At 46.6% G+C, this 21,368-nt stretch overlaps 2 protein-coding genes across 3 annotated transcripts in view; both read right to left on the minus strand.

Annotated features, from left to right (window-relative positions):
- The window catches only part of SSU72 (SSU72 homolog, RNA polymerase II CTD phosphatase), a 57,084-nt gene extending 42,886 nt beyond the window's left edge, over positions 1-14,198 (minus strand). For both annotated transcript variants that reach the window (XM_084821820.1, XM_084821819.1), the window contains exon 1: positions 13,995-14,198. In XM_084821820.1, coding sequence (XP_084677946.1) covers positions 13,995-14,074 — 80 coding nt within the window. In that variant the 5' untranslated portion in view covers positions 14,075-14,198. The remainder of the gene's footprint in view (positions 1-13,994) is intronic.
- A 1,430-nt stretch (positions 14,199-15,628) lies between these two features.
- On the minus strand, positions 15,629-16,729 carry LOC146335326 (actin-related protein T2-like). The gene has a single exon (XM_084821821.1). It carries the CDS (start codon positions 16,727-16,729, stop codon positions 15,629-15,631), a length of 1,101 nt encoding a protein of 366 aa, XP_084677947.1.
- Between the last annotated feature and the right edge of the window lie 4,639 nt (positions 16,730-21,368).

Genomic DNA, 21,368 nt, shown 5'->3' on the forward strand with positions numbered 1-21,368 from the left:
CTCCATTTATGGGAGGGACTACTGGAATGCAGCGTTGGGCCTATGGCACTGCTGCATGATTCTCACAAAGATGGTATTTCAAAGTGCGGTGGGAATTCCACATAGCTGTATTCAGCTGATAATGGTAGCAGTGCCTATTTGACCCGGGTTGTTGCATCTCTGTCATTGGGGTGGATCTCTTTTGGGGGTTTGCTTAAGACAGGAGTGGGGAACCTCTTTCAGCCCGAGAGCCAAATTCAAATACAAAAAATACCAGCATATTTTCACTTAGTACTCTTCCTGCCAGTAACCAAGCCTTAGGGGGGGCAATTCACCATTTTAGAATGGGGGGAAACTGCACAAAAGCCGATTCGTGGGTAAGAGAAAGGGGTGGGCCCAGATGGGGGTGGAGTCCTCCAGGAGGTGGGACTCCAGGGGGGCCCAAACCTGAGGTTCCCCACCCCTGGCTTAAGAAGACAGCCCAGAAACTAGTTGGCTGAGGAGTTTGAGGACAATGCAAGGCAGCTTAGTTACCTGGTGAGCAAAAAAGCACTTTCCCAGTGTCTAGGTACCAGTACTTCTCATGGTATTGGGCTGAGACCCAGTCATAAGAACAAGTTGAAGGCTGGGTTCTACCAAAACCTGGCTCCAGTTTGGAGAGAGAGAGAGCTGTATGGGCCTTGCTGAGCATGAGAATCAAAGACATTGTGATTTTAGCAGGATTATTTCCACTTGCCCTCACCCCGTCCCTATCAACAGAGATAAAGTGAAGGACACAGGAAAAGAGCAACAAATTCCTCTGGGCGTTGCTTGTGGAATTCTCATGCGGAGACTCAAAAGTAATGGCCACCATCCAGCACTGCATCTCCTAGTAACTCCCACAGGGCACCGCCCCCCTCGCTCACACACACACAGTCCCAATTGAGATTATTATAGTGAGACATCCCAAGTCGATTTAACAGCCGCTCATGTAGAATCCAGCACAAGCATTCTACCATGCTCTCTCTCTCTCTTGCGTACACACACACGGTCCTAACATAATGCGCTACTGTTCCATAAACTGAGAATACCAAACAAGAGAACATTGTGTCTCACTCCAAATGCAAATTATAGGGCTAATTATAGGATGAGAAATGAATCAGGCTTCACCCAGAACGGTTACAGATGGACAGCTGGTTTGACGACTGAAACAAATAGTGCAGTTAAGTTTATCCAACTGTATTTCAACTTTGGTGCTAGATTTTAACCAACAACTACTAAAAACAAGGCCTGTTCGATAAAACAAATCTTTACTTCTGATACCACAAACTAAAGCTTTCAGAATAGCAGAGGATAGATGTGCGAAGCAACATAAACATTTCATTGTGAAATTAACAAGTTGGTCATTTTCTGTTAGGAGACCAGTAGGAGCTCTTGATAAAGACATAATAGGGCTGTTCACACAACAGGCTAACCCACACTCAGTGGTTGAGGGTGGGTTGCTTTGAACCATGGGTTGTTTGTTGAACCTCAGATTATCGTGTTGTCTGAACACAGCCAGGTGGCTTGTTAACCATGCGGTGTGGCTTATTTTCTCGAACAAGCCACCTTGAGAACTCATGGTTTGCTGTTGGCTTGTTCAAGGTGACTAATAAGCCACACTGCATGGTTTACAAGCCATCCTGGCTGTGTTCAGACAACAGCTAACCCGTCCTGCAGAAAACATGCTGCATGCAGACAACATGCTAACCCACCGTTCAACAAACAATCCACAGTTCAAAACCACCCACATGACTCAATGACTGAGTGTAGGTTAGCATGTTGTGTGAACAGCCACCTACAGCTGACCACATCTGAGCTTCTCCTACGGATGCCAAAGAATTCCACCACGGCCTCCCCACTCCGCCACCCCACGGAATTCCCCCAGGACAGAGCTTACCTGGCAGCGGATGCGGCGGTGGCGACTCCGGCTGGTCTCCTGGCCAGCCGCTGCTGGGCTGCTGCGGCCGCAAATGGCGGCCGTCGTAGCGGCAGCCATTTGCGTGCTTGCAGCCAGCCGTGATAGGCTATGTAAGTATTTACATAGCCTATCACGGCAAAGAGCAGGGACGCAAATGTCATAGCAGCCACCATTTGCGTCCCTGCTCTTTGCCGTGATAGGCTACGTAAATACTTACATAGCCTATCACGGCTGACTGCAAGCATGCAAATGGCAGCCACTACAATGGCCGCCATTTGTGGCCACAGCAGCCCGGCTGCGGCCGGAACTCCGGCTGTGGCCAGTGGCTCCGCGGAGCTAGCCGAGGGGGATTCCGGGGGGAGGGACGGAGCACCTCCCCCACACCACGGATTGCCCGGCATGGAACAAGTTAAGTGTTATGTACATCCCTAGCTTCTCCAGAACCAAGTCACTTCATGTCCAATGTGGAACCTAAGTACTGCCTCTTTTTAGGACTTCCAACACATTAGGTACACGTGACAACAGCCAAATGGTGTCTTGAAATACAGATCTGTCGATATCACATGTAAAGTGAGGCAGAGAGCACAATAAAAAGCACAGACAAGCAGGGAGTATTCTGAATCCTCTCCATCACCCACTACTTTCTCCTCTAATGTACCTCCAATATTAGAGGTGAGTCAGTATTGTGAGAAAAGCAGCCGACCCTCTTCCTGCAGGCCCTTTCCATGGTATAAACTGCACCACCCACCTCACCCCCAGGCCCTGCTTTCCATGTTGATGGAGGCACGGCTGCTTTTAAAGATATAGGTCCGCCACTGTTGCATGTACTATTGGCCCCATGGCTGTATTCACAGAACTTCTTTATTGCTTTTCTTGCTGCATTCCAAACCGGAGTTCCCATTTCTGGAGAATGGATAGTGGCCATCCAAGATAAACGAGTACCATCTAAGTTCTCCCCCAACCCCCAGGAAACAAGTATTACAATTCATGCCTGGATGATCTTCCATCTGTGCAGCAGGAAGATCCACAGCTGTAAGCAACTGTAATGCGCGGCAAACAAGGAAGCCAGCTAAGAGCAGAAGTTGGCGCTGAAGTAAAAATCAGAACTGATTAGCTCACATGCAAGTTAAGCAGCTTACGATGGGTACTTTACTTGCAATTCATGTTGGAGACTAAGTCAGCCTGACAACCTGCGTAGGTGTGTGAGAGAGAGTGTGAGGTTGGCTTGAGATGTGAGCCTGGCAAACCACTACTGTTAAGGCTGTTTTATCGCTCAAATGTTTCAGTTTTGTCTGGCATCCTAGACACAGCAACTCAATTCAGACATGATGCCAAACCATGATTACGGAACCTTATTCATGGTATGGCACGATAGTCAAGTTTTGTGACCGGCCAAGAAGCAGGAATAGAACCCCAGGGTTTGAAAACCCTGGTTTGGCATCATGTCCAAGCTGACAGTCACTTTCAGCCATCACTCCCTCTGCCAAGGCCACTGCACGAAGGAGTAGGTTTATGAAGCCTAGCATTAAGAGGAGAGAGACAGAAAGCAGGCAGAGCACTCCAAACCTTGGTTTGCCTGTTGTAAATCTGGAAGCTCCAACCATGGTTTGGGTTCTGAACTACAGCATAGGAACTGTAGTTTAGCATGATGTAGAACACAGCTAGGCAACCTGGTGCCCTCCAGATATGTTAAGACTGCCACTTCCAGAATTCCTGAACATTAGCTATGCTAGATGGTGCTGATAGGAGGTTTAGCCCAAAACGTCTGGAAGGCACCAGGTTGCCTACCCCAACATAGAAACTGAGACAGGGGACCCACAATTTAGAGATAAATGAAATGTAAATCTCAAGTGAAGATGCACTGTCTGGAGCAGGACAAATTTTCACTGATTTTTCAGTTTTGGTCATGCAGTGGTTTAAGTGACAGATTAGGACTGAGGAGACCCAAGTTCATATCCCTGTTCAGCCACAAAGCTCCTTACATAACTGACCAGCCACTCTCTCAATTGAACCTACCTCGCAGGGTTGTTGTGAGGATAAAATAGGGAAAGAGAACCATGTATACTACCTTGTGGTCCTTGGAAGAAAAGGTAGGATTTAAATGTAATAAGCCTCCTGCAGTCCCTCCCGAAAAGGCAGCAGCCAGGTCTGCACACCTTGAATGGTCACTAGAAAGCTAATTCAACTCCCCCTATACTCTTAAGGAAAAGCCAACATTTTGTTGGAGCAGAAAGAACTGGAGTCATACAGTGGGGGGGAAGAAACATCCAGGGAAAACTGAGTGAATGGAAAGCAAGTATGTTCAATCCTCCCGCCCACCTCATTTATAAATCCCATGGGAGGAAAGAAGGGGAGGAAAGCAAGTGGTCCCGCACACCAATGGTTTTCCTGACTACACAACCATTTTCTTTTATGGGGCAGTGTGGGGGGGTTGGTTAAGTGGATGTACTGAACAGTGGCATTTGCGAACAGATGGTTCCATAATGCGTGCGGCAAGGAAGACGTTATGAGCAAAACACAACCCTGATTATTATTTTTAACAAGCCTCCAATGATTCAGCAAGCAATGAAGATGCTTGGATTAATAAAGTGCAATTTAGGAAGACACATCAGAATAGCAGAAGCCACAATCTTGAAGAATTCTAGAGCAGCAGCTCCATTCGCCCATAGCAGCAGCAGAGAAGATGATGCTGTGACACCTTTAAAAGCTAACTGGTTTATAGTCTGAACTAATAGCTTAATGGGACAGTGCTGGGACAGACTAGAGAGATCTGGGTTCAAATCCATGCTCAGCCATGAAACTCACTCTGTGACTTTGGCCAGTCATGATAACCCAGCCTAAGCCACCTCCTTGAGTTGTTCTAAGGCAGAGGTAGGTAATCAGGTACCCTACACAAGTCTCGGACTACAAGTCTCATGATCCCTGACCACTGGACACGCTGGCTGGGACTTATGAGAATTGTAGTCTTAAACATCTGGAAGGCACCAGATTCTCTGCTCCTGTTTGAACAAATACAGTGGGAGATTAACCACATATACCACCCCGATCTCCTTGGAGGAAGGGCAGGATAAAGTAATGCAATTTAAAAACACAATAGCTCAGTCCCATTTACTTCACGTATCTGACAACAACAAAAAAGATAATGCCTACCGAACATAAAACAAGTTAGGCTGTAAGGCACCAGAGCAATAATAGTGGTTTTAAATGGGAGCTTGTATAAAAGTACGGATGTGACAAATCCCTGCAATACCAGCATAAAACAGTGTGGCAATAAACACAACCTGCTCACAGACATCCAGAACGGAGTTAAGACATTTATAGAAATCGCTTAACTTATCTTACGTCATCTGCTTAAAAGGGCACCAGCTTGGAACTTTGGGACATGATTCATCTTATACAAAACTGCATTTTGCTTTGAAATACCAGAAGTGGCTTTGTTCGCTACAACAAAGCACAGAACTCCCTTTATATGAAGATGTGCTCCTAATATTTATCTGGGTCGTACATGTTCTCAGAATGAGGGCTGGCAGCGGGGGAAGTGACGCCATGAAGACTGGAATCAAAAGTCTCCTATGAACTACAATGGACCCAGAATCTCTCAGTGAACTGTATAAAAGCCCAACCCATGAGCCACTTAAGCTGAAGGACCATTCCAGTTCCCATGAAATATCTGAAACAACAGTCTTGACTCGAAAGCCACCTGGTTTCACTGGCTAGTTCAGCCTTCCTCAATCCGGGGCCCTCCATATGTATTGACAACTCCCATCACCTCCAGCCAGGCCATGCTGACCGGGAATGATGAGAGTTATATTCCAACAAATCTGGAGGGTGCCAGATTGGGGCAGTTTCCCAGTCTAAACGAGTTCATTAGGACAACACTGTAATTAACAACCAGCCTTGCCCACACAGGCACAAAGGAATTCTATGCAGGCAAGGCAGCCTGGTTTCTGTGCTAGCCGTGGACAAAGGAAAGCCACTTCACCCACAGCTGGCATAGAAACCAGGCAGACTGGCAGAAGATGGAGCAGTTCATCCTCCTCCTGTGAGGCTGCTGGGTAGAAGGTAATGTTTTTACTAGTCTGCTAAGAGGTTAGCACAGTGCTCCCATGCCCTCCCCCACATAACTAGTAAGAAAATGATGAAGGCTACCAACCACTCAGCAGGCTAGTTAAAAAAAAATGCAGGCTAGTAGCTTTTGTGGGATTATTTACAAGGCTGCATTAGGTAGTGAGGCATCACACCAACCAAGACAAGAAAATCAAGTACTCCTCCTGTCTCCTCCATGTGGCAAATTAGATTTTATGCTGACTAATCTCCAAATGACAGGGGACAAGTTGTACGTTCCTGCACATCCTCCTCTTTTCTGGCACACAGAATTCCACCTCCATTTGGGGATTGCTCTAACCATATGTTGCAATAGAGCGTGAACCTAGCAACAATGATTAACAATAATCACCAGCCCATGGCTTGCAACCCTGCTTCAAACCACTGTTTGAAGTTTAGCACTAAACAAGAGACAGAGCGGCGTAGTGTGGACTAAGGAGACCCAGGTTCATATCCCAGGCAGCCAGGAGGTTACTGAGCGGCACTGAGCCAATTGCTCATGCTCTCAGCCTAACCTATCTCACAGAGGTTGCTGTGAGGAAAAAGGAGGTGGATGGGGAGAACCACATACTCCATCTTGAGCCCTGGGAGAAAAGGCAGGATACAAGTGTAACAAGCAAGATTGACCTTAATCAGATCTTATTGCGAGCTATGGTTAAAGCAAACCCAGCAACAGTGAGCATTCAACTCTGCAGAATAAGACCCAGTTCGAATGATCAGTAGTCCTTCTCCAGGAGCCCCTGCCAAAGGAAGTGAGGTGGGTAGCTACCAGGAAGAGGGCCTTTTCTGCTGTGGCACCTTAGTGGTGGAATGAGCTTCCCAGAGAGACTTGCCTGGTGCCTACATTGTGCTCTTCTGGGTGCCAGGTGAAGCCCTGTGCTCTTCTGGGTGCCAGGTGAAGCCCTTTTTATTTTCCCAGGCATTCTAGTCTTTTAATTCTGTTGTTTTAAATGTGCCACTGTATTCTAAATCTCTACATTGCTGCTAGGTTTTATTTTGGTTTTTACTTTATACTGTAGTTTTAAACATTTGAATTATAATGTATCTTATGCTGTATTTTGTGGTTGTAATTGTTGTGAACCGGCCAGTTTCTGAGTTAAACAAGCCAGGAACTGGCCCTGCCGTGCAAACCAGGCCTAACTGACTCTCCAGACCACAGATGACGGCATGACATCTGAACCGAGACTATGTGAAGCAGCTTAGCAGAAGCGAATTAGGAGTCAAATGTAGATTTTTCCATGACTACTGTTAATTTTATATGTTGTTATATTACTTGTTAACATAGAATGGGCATCCTTTTAAAGATGAGCAACAGGCTATTAATATGTTCAGTGAGGCAACAACCCCTGGCAAACTTAGCTATGGATAAACAAATTCAAGTTTAAAAGCCTGATTATTTTATTGTAAATTTTGCATGTTGTGGCTGCTCTCTTCTGTAAGCTGCTGTTGGAGCGTTGCCAAGAGGCAGTGCAAAAATCCCCCCCCCCAAATGTACACCCGAAATGTAACTCACAACCATCTACACTGGGTTAATGTGTAGTCACTGTGTGTCACTGGCTACACTGGGAGTGGCACATGGTCTCTTCTTCCAGTCCAAAGACACTGCTGCCAAGAGAGAAGGTGCACTTCCAAATTACAAGGCATTTTGCCAGAACCGGCTTATTTTGTATGTGGATTTGAGATTCAATATTTGCCTGGGATCATCCTTCCTGGACAACAGCTTCCAGAACATCTTCTTAACAGTTATTTGTGTCATTAGCACCATACTAGAACCTGCACTACTGACAAATTTAAGCACAACATGCCCACCAACCTGGGGTCCCCCATGTCCACAAAAGTGTTATGCAAGTGAAACGTATCCATAAGCACAAAAGATCAATTAACTGTAGTACTGCTTGCTTACTACACAGTTCCAATGTCCAACTTTGATGACGAACCCACTTCCTTCCTCATATGCAACATAATGAGACACCTCAGTTTTTCTTGGGAGGAAAATATTAAGAACAGAATGGGGGAAATAGGTTGTTCTAAGCATTTCAGCATCAACTATGCAATCCAGGAAGTGTAGATCTAACACTGTGGGATAAATGGATATTTGAGAGATCATAGAATCATAGGGTGGGAAGGGGCCTACAAGACCATCAAGTCCAATCCCCTGCTCAATGCAGGAAGCCTGATTCCCAGGCAGTCTCCCATCCAAGTACTAACCAGGGCTGACCCTGCTTAGCTTCTAAGATCAGATGAGATCGGGCACATCCAGCCCTGATATTGATGTGAATTTGGCAGAGACAGAGACCACTTCTGTGGAAACATTTTTAAAGTACTTCAGTTCTCCAATTAGACATGTCAGGAGGACTAAAGAGCTTGATCTAGGATCACAGTAAATGATTTCGAAGAGATCCTTCTACGGCACGCTCATGGGCTGGATTATATAAAGAGCAGTTGTGGGAAAACTGCTGGTACGTTCTGTTCTGCTCCGAGCAAATGGCTGAACCATCTCAGACAGTGCTGATAAATAAGCAACTATGCTCCATAGTGGGAGGCAGCTCCCCCTTAGATGGCCACGAAGAAAATCCTATCTTCACCCAAGTGCCCAAGGCAGCTGCAGTCAGTCCAATCCAATGAAGTGGAAATGGGGGAGAGATGAATAAAGTTAAATGGCATGAAGAGGACTTTGACAGTAATCCTATATACACTCACTTGGGAAGCAAGTCCCACTGAAATAGGCTTATAAGCTAGTTGCCTTTGGTGACTAAGGATTGCCTCCAGGGAACTACATGGAGAAGTTACACTGAAGGTTTTTGCTTTTTTCTTCTTTTAGGCCATAAATGTTTAATACAGGTATATGTGAGTAGGTGAACTACCGAACATTTATGCTTGTAACATTTGTAGACCTACTTACAACACTATCGAACAAAATGGGACTTCTGAATAAACAAGCACAGGATAAGGCTGTTCACAAGCAATGCTAAGAACTCAACCTCGAAGCAAGGTTCTAGTCGGAGAGTTCACTTTAGGAATGATGAGAGATATTGGCCTATGGTATTATCACTGTCAAAAGAGTCCATCTCCTGGAATACCCCCTAGCACAACCTTCCCCAACCTGGTGCCCTCTAGAGGTGTTGGACTACAACTCCCATTGCCCTATGCCTACTGGCCATGCTTGTCCAGGGTGATGGGAGTTGTAGTACAAGACATCTGGAGGGCACCAGGTTGGGGGAGGCTACTCTAGCAAGATACCCAGCAGTAGCCACCTTCAACTAAAACCGTCTCTAGGAAATAGAGATGAATTTCCTGGAGACAGTTTACCACAATTAACCACCTCCCATGAGCAGACAACACAAAGTATTTTGGATCCCAGCCAGCATATGCAAAGTCACCAAGCTAATGAGCAACAAATCTGGTTAAACTGAGCTGAGAGAAGTTCCTAGAAGTGTGGGGACGCCTATCTGAAGCAAAAGGGCTTACCAGGTATGGGTATGTGGTAAAGGGAGACAGAAGGCTCAGCCTCAAAAGACCAGGCTTTTTTCCTAACTTCAATAGCAACCCCAATCCCCACCCTGAAGTCTGGAATCACTTTAAAGGATATTCAGAAGAACAAATTCCTCCATTCTGGGCCAGTTAACTGAAGAGAAACACAAAAACTACAGTCAGGGCTTTAGATCAAGGGTAGGGAACCTGGGCCCCTCCAGATATTTTCGGACTACATTCTCCATCCTCACTTACTATTGGCCATGTTGGCTGGGGCTGATGAGATCTGGGGTCCAACAATATTCTGGAGGGCCACAACTTTCCCACTCCTGCCTTAGATGTTCATGGGTGCCTTCTTGATCAACTTGTGTTAGTTACCCAGGCACACTCTTTTACCCAAATGATCGAGATGATTAAGTAGCAGAAAGGTGGACACCTTCATCTTCCCTCCATTCAGTGCATATTTATGTATGAAACATGGTATTTACAGTTTAGACTAAATTAATCCCAAGACAGACACTAGCCTCTGGTACACAAGGCCTTGATGCCAAACTGAACCTAGATTTGATATATAATGTTTGTGTGTTTTGCAAACTGCCCCCTTACTTCCTCCAAATCCACTGCATTTAACGTGGATGTATCAAAGCACTGTAATAAGGCAAACATAAACACTTTAAAAGCACGATAGATGATAGCAACAGCAACAGTGACAACTTTTAGAAACACATGTTAAGGGTGCAATGCTACGTATGTTTAGACAGAAAGAAGTCCTACAACTTCCAGCACCCCTCAGCCTTCATGACTGGCTGGGGAATACTGGGTGTTGTAGGACTTTTTCCTGTCTAAACATGCATAGCATTGTGCCCTCAGTGATCTCATGAACAAAAGCCTTACACCCAGTCTCTGTTGAGTCGCTCCCAGCATCCCACCATGCTACCCCCATCCATGGCATTACTGCGTTGGCTGGGGAGTTGGACTTAATGAGCCAGACTCACAAGACTACATATCATTAATCACGTCTACAAGAAAACACAACAGTCAATTATCTCATCAACATGTCTCACCCCCAGCCTCTAGGCAGGGCTGTTGCTGCTGGCTAGTCCCCAGGTGCCCATGCCTGTGACGAAACCTTTTTGGAGGCGATGCAACTGAGCTCTGATGTTACGAACGGATGTGCTGCCTGCCAGTTATAAGAACTGTGTGCTTGGTGGGGCAAAAGAAAAGCTCTATGAAAAGACTCTTGGCTAAAGATGTGAGCTAAAAATTAGGAGGTTCCTGGTTTGAGACTCCCCTCTGCCAATGTCTTTTTTAGAGATGTGAAGGCTTGGGGAAAGAAATGGGGGGGGGGCCCCCCTCAGGGAGAAAACATTTTTTCCAAATTTTCCAAAAATCCCTGGAAAAGAATGGCTATATAAATATATATATAAATATAAATATATATATATATATATATATATATATATAAAATATATATATAAAAATATAAATATATATATATATATATATATATAAATAAATATATAAATATATATATACACACACACATATATATATATACATATAAATATATATATATATATATACACATATATATATATACACATATATATATATATATACACACATAAATATATATATATATACACATATAAATATATATATATATACACATATAAATATATATATATATATATACACATATAAATATATATATATATATATATACACATATAAATATATATATATATATATACACATATAAATATATATATATATATATATACACATATAAATATATATATATATATATATACACATATAAATATATATACATATAAATATATATATATATACATATATATATACATACGCGTTTCCCCCCCATATCTCTAGTCTTACTTGGTGGCCTTAGGGAAGACACTCCTCAGCTCAGCAACTGGGAAATGGCATAGCAGCGATCTAATTTTCAGGGTTTTGGCATGGAATACGCAAAGAATGTGAAGTGCTTTGAACACATGACGTGTTATATAAATGCCAAGTATTGCAGCATAAAGGCTGACCGAGCTGCAAAACAATGTCCCCAGTTTTAAATTTCACCTCTGCCATGAGTTTACAAGACTTGCGCAAACCACTATCTTGCCTAAGAAGGGGAAAATGCTAGAGTTCAGAAAGCTACCATCTCCCACCCCCTCCACTGGGATAATACTGACCTACCTTATAGGACTGTTGTAATCATTACAAAGATACTAGTGGGTGCAGAAGAAGGAGCACTCCACTTCAGGATTCCAGCTAGCTATGCCCTCCTTCAAGATACTTCATACCATTCCACCCTCCCACATTATTCCTTTCCAACTAACACTCAGCATTCTATGAACATGTTCAGTCCTTATTCAGTTGCTTAGGTTGCTTTTCTAGTTTTCTGCCCTCTTAATACTTTTTTAAAAATTAAATTTGAAAGGCTCAGGGTTGCCCCAAGCAAGGAGATACCTCCTTCTCCTTCTCCCCCTCACCCCACTTTCTGAATGGCCCTGTTTTAACTCAATGGCTGTTGGCACTCTCCCGGAGTTCACTATTACAGGAAGTGATATATGTGAAGTATTTCAAGCACTGTATGCTAAATATTATTGAGCCATGGGGGGTGCAAAGAAGGGTGTGGAGAAGCATGAAGGAAAGAAGTCAGCACTTGATGGGAAACTAAAGAATTATAAAGACAGGAAAGGGAACAAGAAAAAGGTGAAACCCCTTAGAAAGGTGGGGTTAGGAGTCATCAATTTTCCTTCCCCAGCTTTCAACCAAAGAGGAAAGGGGGAGGAGAGGGATATTTACATCACACTGAAGTCCCACTTCCTTTATTTCATGATTCACAAAATGAGACATGCAAGCTTTTTAAGGGAGATGAACGCAGTACTATTCCTCCTCTTCTCCCACCCTCAATTTATATAAAGCTGATTATGGGATGTGAAGCTCCCTTTTGTTTATCCTATTTTCTCACGGCTCGCATCTGGTAAAGGACTGTGTGTGTGTGTGTGTGTGTGTGTGCGTCCGTGCGCGTGTATGTTTGAAACAGTTGAAAGGCAGAATACCACCCTGTCCCGTAATAATTACATCACGGGTACAGCAATAAAGAAACCCCACCCATGAAAGCAGCACATTCTGGTCATGAGACAGGAAGCTGGGGGGGGGGGAGGGAAAGAAAACATCACAGCCATGATGCTCCACCCCTCAAAATGGGCATAAGGTGGCCACATGACGCAAAACTTCCTGGAGCCCTTTCTTCTACTCCCAGCCCCGCCCGCCTTTTAATCCAGCCCTCCCACTGATGGCCTCCAGGTGTGCTCGACTACAACACCCATCATGTCATGAAGGGATGGGAGTTGTAGCCCAACAGTCTGGAGGCCACCCTCCAGACATGTTAAGACTACAACACCCATCATGCCAGGAAATGATGGGCGCTGTAGTCCCACACATCCAGAGGCCACCCTCCAGACATGTTAAAACTACAACACCCATCATGCCAGGAATTGATGGGTGCTGTAGTCCCACACGTCCAGAGGCCACCCTCCAGATATGTTAGTACTACATTACCCATCATGCCAGGAAATGATGGGCGCCGCAGTCCCACACGTCCAGAGGCCACCCTCCAGACGTGTTAAGACTACAACACCCACCATGCCAGGAAATGATGGGCACTGTAGTCCCACACATCCGGAGGCCACCCTCCAGACATGTTAAGACTACAACACCCATCATGCCAGGAACTGATGGGCGCTGTAGTCCCACACATCCGGAGGCCACCCTCCAGACGTGTTAAGACTACAACACCCATCATGCCAGGAACTGATGGGCGCTGTAGTCCCACACATCCGGAGGCCACCCTCCAGACGTGTTAAGACTACAACACCCATCATGCCAGGAACTGATGGGCGCTGTAGTCCCACACATCCGGAGGCCACCCTCCAGACGTGTTAAGACTACAACACCCATCATGCCAGGAACTGATGGGCGCTGTAGTCCCACACATCCGGAGGCCACCCTCCAGACGTGTTAAGACTACAACACCCATCATGCCAGGAACTGATGGGCGCTGTAGTCCCACACATCCGGAGGCCACCCTCCAGACGTGTTAAGACTACAACACCCATCATGCCAGGAACTGATGGGCGCTGTAGTCCCACACATCCGGAGGCCACCCTCCAGACGTGTTAAGACTACAACACCCACCATGCCAGGAAGCGACGGGCGCTGTAGTCCCACGCGTCCGGAGGCCGCCAGGCCGGGGGAAGGGCTGGCCTGCGGAAGCGGGCGCCGGGGCTGCCGGGCGTCGCCACGAGGCCCCTCCTCAAGATGCTCGGCTTCCTCGACGGCCCCCGCGGCCGCCGGCCCCTCCGCCGAGCAGGGGACGGGCTCATCGACGCCCCGCGACGGCTGTCCGGACACGGCCCCGGCCGAGCGGGCGGCGGGAGGGGCGAGCGAGGCCCGGCCAGGCCCCGAGGGGCTTTACCTGAGGATATTGTGGGCCTCCATGCTGCGGTTTTGGTTGCTGGAGCAAACCACAGCCACGCGGAGCGGCGAGGAGGGCATGGCTGGCTGGCTGCCCGGGGCGGGGCGGGGGCAGGAGGGGGCGGCGGGGTCGCGGCGGGCCCTCGGCGAGGCTTCCTTCCTGCGACGACGCGGCCGGCGAGCCGCTCCGCCTCCGCTCGCTCTCACAAAATGGCGGCCGCGGGGAGCGGAAGAGGCGGGGCCTGGCGCGGCGCCCGGCTCCGGCGCGGCGCCCCGCCCACTCTCGCTTCCCCGCCCTTCCTTCCTTCCTTCCTTCCCTTTCTAGCCATAGAGAAGCGGAAGAAAAAGGCAGAGTGGCTCCCCGCCTCGTTTCGCCCCCAGCCCCGCCGTCTTGATCTCTCTATGGTCCCCCCTTGGCCTAGTTACGTCGCCTGCGTCGGCGTGAGGCGGACAAACCCTCCGCTCCTCTCGAACGGTCGTTTGCATAGCTCTGTGGAAACGGCTTCCGGCAAACCATAAAAGGAAAGAGGAAAAAGATTGCTGGCTGGCTGGCGGGGGGGAAGAGCGGCAGCTGCTTGTCAGTAAAGGAAAACAGCGCCGCCCTAGCGGGGCTGGAGGAGTTATTTTATGCACAGGCCTATAGGAGGGGCTTTTTGGAACCCAGTGTCGCTGTCGGGGCATACCCCAAAGAATCCTGGGAATTGTAGTTCTTCGGTGGCACTAAGAATCCCCTGTCAAAGGGTTGTTGCCATCCTCTAGACTACATTTCCCAGGATCCCTTGCCTTTCCCTCAGGAAACCTGGGAAAGGTAGTCCTGAGGCGGGCAAAATACTCTCTTGACAGGCTGTTGAGGCCTGCTCTGAGAGGGGGTAGCTATGAAGTCAGGTGAAACAGACTTAACCTGACTTAAAATCCATCTCGGTCCCCTACCAGTTTAGCTGACAAGGCTCACCACAAGGACCACTGGGAACTGTGGTTTAGGAATGGGGCTGGGAATTCTCTGTCAGAGATTCCTTTCCTTTGCCAAATCTCTGCAGGACCAGAATACCTCAAGGATCCTTGGGGAACGGGGACCTGTTGCTAAAAGTTTGGATTCTCTGGGCAGTGGCATGCTAGGGCCTGAGACTCAGAAGGCTTGTTCTAGTGATGTCAGCACATGGGGCCTGGTGATGTCATAAGGCAGTGCTTATGATGTCATGAGGCTGCCAAAGAAAGTCTTTCAAGGCAGAGGCCCAGAAGAGGTGGAGCACAGCAGTCTGGAGGCCTCAACCATGGAAGAAAATTATGCAAAAAGTTTCCCTCTTCACACACACCTTTTAAAAAGTAATTTTAGTGGGAAAATTGGAAGTCGGACGGGGGAATGAAAAACCGCTCATGACATATGTTCTTTTTCAGAATGCGTGAAACCCATTCTTTTACTGCTCTGAAAGCTCCTTCAGAACAAAACAAACGTGTGAACGATCGTAAAATGAAGGTCGCGCTCATAAATAGAGAGATGCCCTGTTGAGTCGAATACCTGTTGCCATTTTTATTCAAGTTACAATCTTGCGCATCACCTTTTTATTAGTTAGTTCTATATACACCCATCATAAGTCTCCATTGGCGGACTTGAATTTGGCTGTAGTTTCGACCTTCTTAAAAGCACTTCTGTTGGATCCCAGCTGCACCAAGTTCTTTGTAGTCCTCAAGAGTAAACCACATGGGTTCAAAAGAGGCCAGGTTCGTAAGGATGGAACCACCCACCCAGGCAGCATGGGATCTTTCTGGGGGTGCTACGATTCGCACTGGAACCCCCTTCGGAACTTGCTGTTCTATCTCTTTAAAAATTCTTTCACCCAGTCCCCGGAAAAGAGATGACCCCCCTGAGAGGACCACATTCCCATAGAGAGGAGCACAAATATCCTTGTCGCACTTTCTAATGCTCTTGGTGATCATGGCAGGGATGCCTGGTGCCTCAACACCTATGGTCTTGGGCACAAACAGGATTTCTGGTGCTCGGCAGAGGTGGAGATTGATTTTGATGGAATTTCCATCTGGCAGCTTCAGGACCTCCTCTGCTTTCTTCTCCGCTTCTTGCTTGGGATCCAAAGCCACATAGCAGAACTTCTCTTTGATATCCTTCACCATGGTTTTCTTGGCCCTGCTTATAGAATGGCTGTTCTCCAAAAGGAGACTGGCCAGGTATTCTGTAACATCCTTTCCTGCCACTTCAAGTCTGGACACCCCATGAGGTAGACAATATCCTTCATAGATAGGGACGGTGTGGGTTACTCCATCTCCGCTGTCCACGACCAGCCCAGTGGTACGTGCTGATGTATAAAGAGCCAGAGTAGCTTGGATTGAGAGGTACAAAGCTGGAACGTTAAAGTGTTCAAACATCAGCTCTGTAATTTTTTCCCGATTCTGAAGTGGATTCAGCGGTGGTTCTGAGAGAAGGACGGGCCTCGCACTGGCTTTTACTTTAAGCTCATGTTTATAAAGGTACTTCCACAGCTTCTCCATATCATCCCAACAAGTAATTACGCCACGCTCAACAGGACAATTCAACATGACAGCACCTTTCTTGGAGAGGGCTTTTTCCCCAATATAGTATTCCTCCACTTTCTGTTTAAGGTGGCCAACAACAGACGTGACAATTGACCGTGGTTCAGACTCACCTGCGAACCCAGCTTTACATGATCCGGATCCATTGTCAATAATTATGGCTGGTGTTTGCAAGGCCGTCGCATCCGACATCACTCTATCAACAGAAATAACACAGCCTCTGGTGATTCCACCTGGGATCTCTACTTCATGCTGGAACGTCTAGCAATAAAGCATTCTAGAATCCTAAAATCACAAAAGGCAAGGGGGCTTGAAATTCCAACCCTAGCGACAGCAAGAAGGTACCATCATTTTTGTAACACTTAAATGATCACAGCTTCTCCCAAAGGATCCTGGAATTTTAAGTTAGGTGAGGTGGGCGTAGCAATAGTATCCATTGCTTTATCTTTAGGTGTCACAGATTTAAACTTGATTTAACAAATGTTCTCCCTGCCATGACTGTAGTTCTGTAAGTGTTGGGGGGTTAGGACTCCCCCTCTCTGTGAAAATGTTCTCTCACACACACATGATCTAAAACTTGGAGGGAGCTGTGATGTCACATGTACATATGTTATGAATCTGGCTTCATCTATGTGTATAATGTTATGACTGTATTTTTCTGGTAAGTAGATCTAGAGTGAGAGTGGTATGAGTGACAGGAGGTGTGATGTATTTGTGTATGTGAGTTGATTGGCTGAGTGATCTGGTGGGTTACTGGATGAAGCCTCCTCCCCCTTTGAGTCTCCCTCTGAGCCAGAGGGGGGACTGAGGCAGGAGAACATGACAAATGGGTCTATTGAAGTCAATGTTAAAATTACAGGATCATAGCATTGGAAGGACCTCAAAGATCATCTGGTCCCCACTTCTACCACCAATACAGGAAATCTGCTGCTAAAGCATCTCTGATAGGCGGCCATCCAGCTTCTGCTTAAAAATCTCTAACAAAGGAGAGTCCACCATCTCCTAAGGTGGTCTGTTCCTCTGTTGACCAGTTTGTTCCATCATTCTTCCCACGTTTAGTAAAAAAAAATAAAAAAAATACAAACCTTTCTTGACATTGGAACTCGTTGGTTCAGGTCCAGTCCTCTGGAACAACAGAGAACAAATTTGCTCCATCTTGACACGCTGCCAAGAGTTAAGGGTTTCAGGCTTGTCAAATGTAAACCCAACACAATTTCCAAAGCAGTTGTGTATATTGCAAAAACAAATTCCAAACAACCAAACAACAACCACCATAAAAATTATTCATGGACACAAGGAGGTAAGGATTTTCTCTTTTTTTAATGAAACCAACTGGCTGTGTGGCCAGCTGAGCAACGGATGTAATTAGACCGCAGTGAAGTAGGAATGCTAGACCATCTGGGGAAGGGCACCAACGTTAACCTAATTAAAGTTTTCATCAAAAATTGACACAGGAAGCTGCTCTGAAATGGTTCGAGTGAGAATTACTGCCCCCTTCAGTCCTCCCCTTGCTACGTGGACTGTTCTCTGGAAAGGAGGGGATGAAAATGCCTGTTGCAAACTTTTCAGACACTTTCAGCATCAACAGTAATCAATGAAAAAAGCTTCATTGGCTTAAGAAGTTCGCCAGACAAAGTGAGCAGCAGATATACGTACTGTTAAAAATATTGTGTTAAATCTTCTAAAAACTGCAGATGACAAGCACCACCCTAAAAGAGGACATTAAAATGGCAATTAGACTCCGCTGCCTTGTTCTGCTCAAAGGGCCCCAGGAAGGCATTAGCAGGGGACCCTGCCAGGGAATCGGGGCTCCTGCGCTTGCCCAAGGATGCCAGGTGGTGGTGTCCTGCATGGATCCACAGTCCAATGTTGATGAGAAGTTTAAGGGGAGACATGATAGCTGCTTTCGAGTATCTGAAAGGCTGCCACAAAGAAGTTAGTATAGACCTCTGTTGCTCCAGAGGGCAATAGGTGGAAACTGCAGGGAAGCAGAAATCAGCTAAACTGATGATCAGGGGACTGGAAACAAAGCCCTGTGAGGAGAGACTGAAAGAACTGGGCATGTTTAGCCTTGAGGAGAGGGGACTGAGGGGAGACAGGATAGCACTCTTCAAGTACTTGAAAGGGTGCCAGCGAGAGGAAGGCCGGGATCTCTTCTCGATCATCCCAGAGCGCAGGACACGGAGTCATGGGTCAAGTGACAGGAAGCCAGATTCTCGCTGAACATCAGGAAAAACGTCCTGACTGTTAGAGCAGTACGACAATGGAACCCATTACTTAGGGAGGTGGTGGGCTCTCCCACACTGGAGGCATTCAAGATGAGGCTGGACAGCCACTTGTCAGGGATGCTCTGACTTGGATTCCTGCATTGAGCAGGGGGTTGGACTCGATGGTCTTAGAGGCCCCTTCCAACCCTATTATTCTATGATTCTAAACATTAGGAGAAATGTTGCAGTGGTAAGAGTTGTTCCACGTTGGAACGGACACTGTTCCACGCTGGCAGCAGCTGAACCTGGGAAGCCATCAAATTAATTTTCCCATAATGCTTTGGAGCGATGTTCCATCTTGGGAATCTGAAAGGGTGGGCAGCTTCCCAGACACAGACACTGTCACTAGACCCACAGCCAGGAAAGCAAATAGATAGCTGGGGGAGTAATTGTGGGAGTATAAGGAGACCTACTGACATAGGAAGGGATATGCCCCCAGAGGGGATTTTGCTGGGTGCCACGTCTACCGTGGAGGCAGCCCTGGGCTAAGTCTCCCTACCCCAGAGCCACGGTCCTGATCTGAATTAGCTTTCCCCCTTTTAATTTATTTAGTCATCATGGGAGATACTGTTCCTAGCTTCCCCACTGGAAGATTTTTTGGAAACTGTTGGTTGAGACACCAGGTGTACACTAGATGGCACCACAGCATTGCAGAGGTGAGAATCCTGAAAAAACATTGATTGATTTATTACAAAAGGAATAGATGGATTCAGGCTAAGGTTGCCAACAGCCTAGAAAATAAACTGGCATAGCCTGCTCTTCTGTGTTTAAGAGAAGGCTGATACACATACAGTAAGTCAATATATTAATCTTTTGATGGCACAGAGGGACAGCAGTTCAGGAACAGAGCATCCATGTTGCATGCAGAAAGATCTTGGGGTTGTGGTGGACAGCTCAAGGAAGACGTCAACCCAGTGTGTGGCCGCTGTGAAAAAAAAAAAAAAGGCAAACTCCATGTTAGGCACAATTAGAAAAGGAACTGAGACTAAAACTGCCAATATCATACTGCTCCTATACAAATCGATGGTGCGGCCACATTCGGAATAACTGTGTACGGTTCTGGTCACCACACCTAAAAAAAGATATCGTAGAGCTGGAAAAAGTGCAGAAAAGGGCAACTTGAAATTATCAAGGGGCTGGAGCATCTCCACTATGAGGGAAGGTTACAACAGCTGGGATTCTTTAGCGTGGAAAAAAGAGGGTAAGGGGAGACATGATAGAGGTGTACAGAATGATGTATGGTGTGGAGAATGTGGATAAAAAGGTAAAGGTAAAGGTGTCCCCAACCAGTCGTGTCCAACTCTAGGGCACAGTGCTCATCCCCGTTTCTAAGCCGAAGAGCCAGCGCTGTCCGAAGACGCTTCCATGGTCATGTGGCCGGCATGACTGAACACTGAGGTGTACAGAACGCTGTTACCTTTCCCGCCGAGGCGGTACCTATTTATCTACTTGCAATTTCTTGCTTTCGAACTGCTAGGTTGGCAGAAGCTGGGACTGAAGATGGGAGCTCACTCCGTCACGCAGCACTCGGGTCTCGAACTGCTGACCTGCCGACCTTCCAGTCTGCAGTTCAGCGTCTTAACCACTAAGCCACCGCGGCCCCGGAGAATGTGGATAGGGAGACATTTTTCTTTGTTGTTCAGTTGTTCACTCGTGTCCGACTCTTCGTGACCCCATGGACCATAGCACGCCAGGCCTTCCTGTCCTGCGCTCTCTCCTGGAGTGCGCTCAAGTTCATATTCATTGCATCGGTGATGCTATCTAGCCATCTCATCCTCTGCCGTCCCCTTCTCCTTTTGCCTTCAGTCATTTTTTTTTATTTTTTTGCCTTCAGACATTTTTCTACCTCTCTCAAAATACTAGAACCCGGGGTCATCCTATAAAGCTGATTGGTGGGAGATTCAGGACAGATAAAAGCAAGTAATTCTTCATGCAGCACATAGTTAAAGTATGGAACTTGCTACCACAGGATGTAATGATGGCCACTAATTTGGATGGCTTTAAAAGGCAGTTGGACAAATTCCTGGAGGAAAAAGCTATCAATGGCTACTAGTGTTGATGGCTGTGTGCTGTTTCCAGTACCAGAGGCAGTGAGCCTATGTACACCAGTTGCTGGGAAACGACAGCTGGTTGGCCACTGTGTGAACAGAATGCTGGATTAGATGGACCCTTGGTCTGATCCAGCAGAGCTCTTCTTATGTTCTTATATTCAGAAGGGTTCAATCCCCTGCATCAAAGTATCAGGTAGCAGGTGATGGAAAAGATCTCTGTGCAAGAGACCTCAGAGGGCAGCTGCCAGTCAGAGAAGGCAATACTGGGTTGGATGGACAAAGAGTCTGACTTATTTAACCCATAGTTTTGCTCTCCGCACGGAACAAAACATGCCAATTGCTGCAGATCAAAGTGTTCTTACAGGGCAATCCTATACATGTCTACTCAGAAGTAAGCATCATTGAATTCAGTGGGACTTAACTCCCAGGTAATGGGGTTTACACCCTTAAAGAAAAAAAAAATTACAAGGGCCATGTCAAAAGTTGGCGACCTTCATTCAAGCTCGATTGACA

This window comes from Heloderma suspectum, chromosome 15 (assembly GCF_057233095.1).
Source record: "Heloderma suspectum isolate Gila_16-S chromosome 15, 16-S_ref, whole genome shotgun sequence".
In the NCBI taxonomy this organism is placed as follows: domain Eukaryota; kingdom Metazoa; phylum Chordata; class Lepidosauria; order Squamata; family Helodermatidae; genus Heloderma; species Heloderma suspectum.